The sequence below is a fragment of the Vigna unguiculata genome, chromosome 3, assembly GCF_037176805.1.
Source record: "Vigna unguiculata cultivar grain cowpea cultivar isolate G323 ecotype 2 chromosome 3, ASM3717680v1, whole genome shotgun sequence".
Lineage (NCBI taxonomy): Eukaryota > Viridiplantae > Streptophyta > Magnoliopsida > Fabales > Fabaceae > Vigna > Vigna unguiculata.
In genome coordinates, this window is record NC_140794.1 from 40,320,030 (window position 1) to 40,323,281 (window position 3,252).

General features: G+C 36.5%; 1 protein-coding gene across 1 annotated transcript; it reads left to right on the forward strand.

Moving 5' to 3' along the window:
- The first annotated feature begins 467 nt into the window (after window positions 1–467).
- LOC114179410 (uncharacterized) lies at window positions 468–2,345 on the forward strand. The gene is made up of 2 exons (XM_085671012.1): window positions 468–779; window positions 1,121–2,345. Exon 2 carries the CDS (start codon window positions 1,322–1,324, stop codon window positions 1,838–1,840), a length of 519 nt encoding a protein of 172 aa, XP_085527138.1. The 5' UTR covers window positions 468–779; window positions 1,121–1,321; the 3' UTR covers window positions 1,841–2,345.
- The last annotated feature ends 907 nt before the right edge of the window (window positions 2,346–3,252 follow it).

Sequence of the window (3,252 nt, forward strand, 5' to 3'; positions counted from 1 at the left end):
AGAACCTCTCTGTTTTTGTAGCTATCCCCTTGCGGTTTCGACCTTATCTCCAGACGCTATACCAGTAAATCGAGTTGTACTGATTTGACACAATAGAGCATATGTTAACACACTCAAAGCATCACAAGCCCACTGCAGAATTACCAAGTTACTTGCATCTCATTCATCAGGTCTTGAAACCTACACCTCTTATGCGTTGTTAAGATACCTAGTCCCACATATATTCTCCCACTTAATTATGCCATCCTTAATATTAACTAAGAACAAACCATGCTCCTCAACAGTATACCACATCACCCGATCATACCTATTTTCCATCATTGTCCCCAAACATTTTTGCAATTTCCCCTAATCCCATGCAACACAACAATTAAGCTTTAGCATACCATTACACCATAAACTCAACTTAGGCAATCCAACAGAGGAACTATAATTCTAAGTTATATTCTGCAACCCCCTATGCTTAATCTCATTCAACTAAACCTCATTTGCACATTCTTCGAGTCCCAATTCTTCCAAAACCCAAATCATATTTCTCTCTTCCAATATCTATAAAATGCGAATTATCCAGTTTTCCTCTTATTTTCACTGGTTTTCCCCCCAACAGATTTCCCCGGCATGCACACGACCCTACCAACATAAAACTGCTGGTTCCCGCATGTCGTCTGGCGGCAAAAACGTGCCACCAGGCGGTGCATACAATTCTGGGCCTTTCCAGAATCCCCAGCACCTCCGTGTTACCCAAAATCTTCCTTATCCTGCAACCCAGTAATTCCATAGTACGAGTTCAATCCTAAATAATTTTCCCAGTATTAATCCACATCCAATTGCGTCATTCAATTACCAATTCAATGTTATCCAAATTGAAATCAAGTTTTCGCTAGTAAAGTTAGTTAGAGTTAGTAGTTACAGCTAGAAGCTAGTTGTTAGTAATTAGAGCTAGTACCTAATAGTTAGTAATTAGAGCTAGTACCTAATAGTTAGAGTTAGTAACTAGTAGCTACATCTATTAGATAGTATGTATAACCCTTCTGCATATGAGAATTTTTCTTCATTTCACTATCCTCAACTATATACTCATAGGATGCATTTTGCACCCTGTTTTAACCCGGTTTGGCAGCCATATAGCGCATCTTTCCTGCAGCAGCATGCTGGACCATATCAACCACAAAATCAGCAGCTATCGCAACCATGTTGGGAACCATTTGGTGCACCATATCAACAGGGAAATGTCAGTCAGTCCCAACAGTATGCAGAGCCATATTGCAACCAAGTTAATAAGTCCCAATTTGAGCAGCCATACTTTCAGCAGCTGTTACAGATGGATGGACCATTCTTTGATCAATTACAGCAAGGTAGTTTAATTTCAGAAATTCAAGACTTGAGCAATCAAATGGCTCAATTAGTGGCAGCAGTGAAAAAGCTAGAAAGGAGGGAATCTGAGACAAGTCTTTGTAAATCAGTGGAGGAAGCAATAACCAAAGAAGCATTAGTAGTTGAAGCTCCTGATTTTGATTGTCATACTGATTTTTCAGCTGCTAAAACATGTCTTGAAGCACCTATTGAGGATGTTAGTCATACTTTAGTTATGCAGTACTTTGAAATGGAATTTCAAGTTGTTTTAGATGATCCTGCACCTGATTTTGATGCTTTCCACCTCTCACACACTGCACCTTTGGAGCTTAATTCTGCCACTACTGATTTCTCTAATTTCCATGTTCGTACTCATGATTTTGATGGAATCAATGTTGTGGATCACATTAATATATCAACAACCAGTTTTGATAATGTTTGTTCAGATTTTATTGCATTTTCTGCTGAAGAATATGATGCTGACTGAGAATGGAAGTTTTGCAGGGATTGTGGATTTGAAAGTTGACTTGGCTGACTTGGAGTTTAGCACTGATTCTGCTGTTGATTTACATATTAACGTTGAAGTAGAATTTGATGATCAAGCAGTAGAGTTAAATGGAGTTTACAATGCTGATTTTGATGTTAATAACATTGGTGGAGTTTTGTTTTCCGAGTATGAAACAGGTGCAGCTGCTGTGAATGGCACAAAGGCTTCAAATAAGGTTTCAAATATCCAAATCCTAACACTGGATGGAGTTCTTATACTGCTGCAGCAGAGTATGGAGGCCGAGCAAATCAGAGAAGGCAATCTGGCCAGAATAAGAGTGCACAAGGGAAAAAGGATGAAAAGTCAAATCTTAGACCTTGTGAATAGCGGTAGTACTATGATTTGTATGATAGTTTTTGTAGTAATAGCTAATATGGGAAATAGTATAGAAATTAGAATGATAGAACATAGTTTGTATTACATAAAAATTAAAAGAATTAATTTTGATTTGTGGCCACTTTAACACAGATAAGCTGTTGTAGCTTAGGAGTAGGTTAGTTTTATCTTCTTTTCCATTGAGTCTAGGTTATTTTACGTGTTCAGTTTTTCCTTTAGTGATTGTAGGAATTAGTTTGGTTAGTTTTAATTGCTGTTTTGAGAATAGAATAGGTTGTTGTCCTGTTTTTGCTGGTTTAATCTAGTTTCTTAGGTTCACATAGTCATATTTTGCATCTTTAGTTTTATTTAATATATAATTGTGCTTTTAGGTTAGTTTGATGAATTAGAACTTGCTTGCATAGTTATTCTTCATAAGTTTTAGCATGAAAAATTCGTTTTAAGTTGCATAAAAACGTAATTCTGACAGCTTTGCACTCCCTTGCTTGTCTGGCCCATAACTTCCTCCACAGTGATCCAATTGAGTTGATTCTTGTTGCAATGGATTCCTGACTCAATTAACTTTGATTTGAATGATAAAATGTACTTTTTGGAGCACTGTGGTGGTTGCAGTTTGATTTCAAAGTTGGCAAACAGTTTGTGGAGTTGGTTCTTTAGTGCATTTTGAGGTCTGCATACACCAGATTTTAATTTTGCTGCTGTTTTGGACTTTTATCTTAGTTTTTGTATTCCTTTTAGCATTTAGAATGTGTCTAGGTAGTGGATTAGTATTTTTAATAGATAGATTAGTACAGTTTTCAGTCTTAGCTCATTCTTAGCCATTTCTAGTTCATTTTTCTTAGGTTCCACTAGACAGCTTTTAGTTCTCTTGTTGTTTTTGAGTTGTGACTTGTTTTCCACCTTTCTTTTTCTAATTATAAGTTGTCCAAGTAGTTTTATAAAATTTTCTTGCAGTAGTTTAATGCAGTTCTCTGATTTTGAGTTTTTAACCTAGTTTAGTACTAGTTTTAGGTCCT

Bases quoted from the DNA above. Each gene is read 5' to 3' on its own strand.
- LOC114179410 (XM_085671012.1), top strand. From the start codon at position 1,322: ATGGATGGACCATTCTTTGATCAATTACAGCAAGGTAGTTTAATTTCA.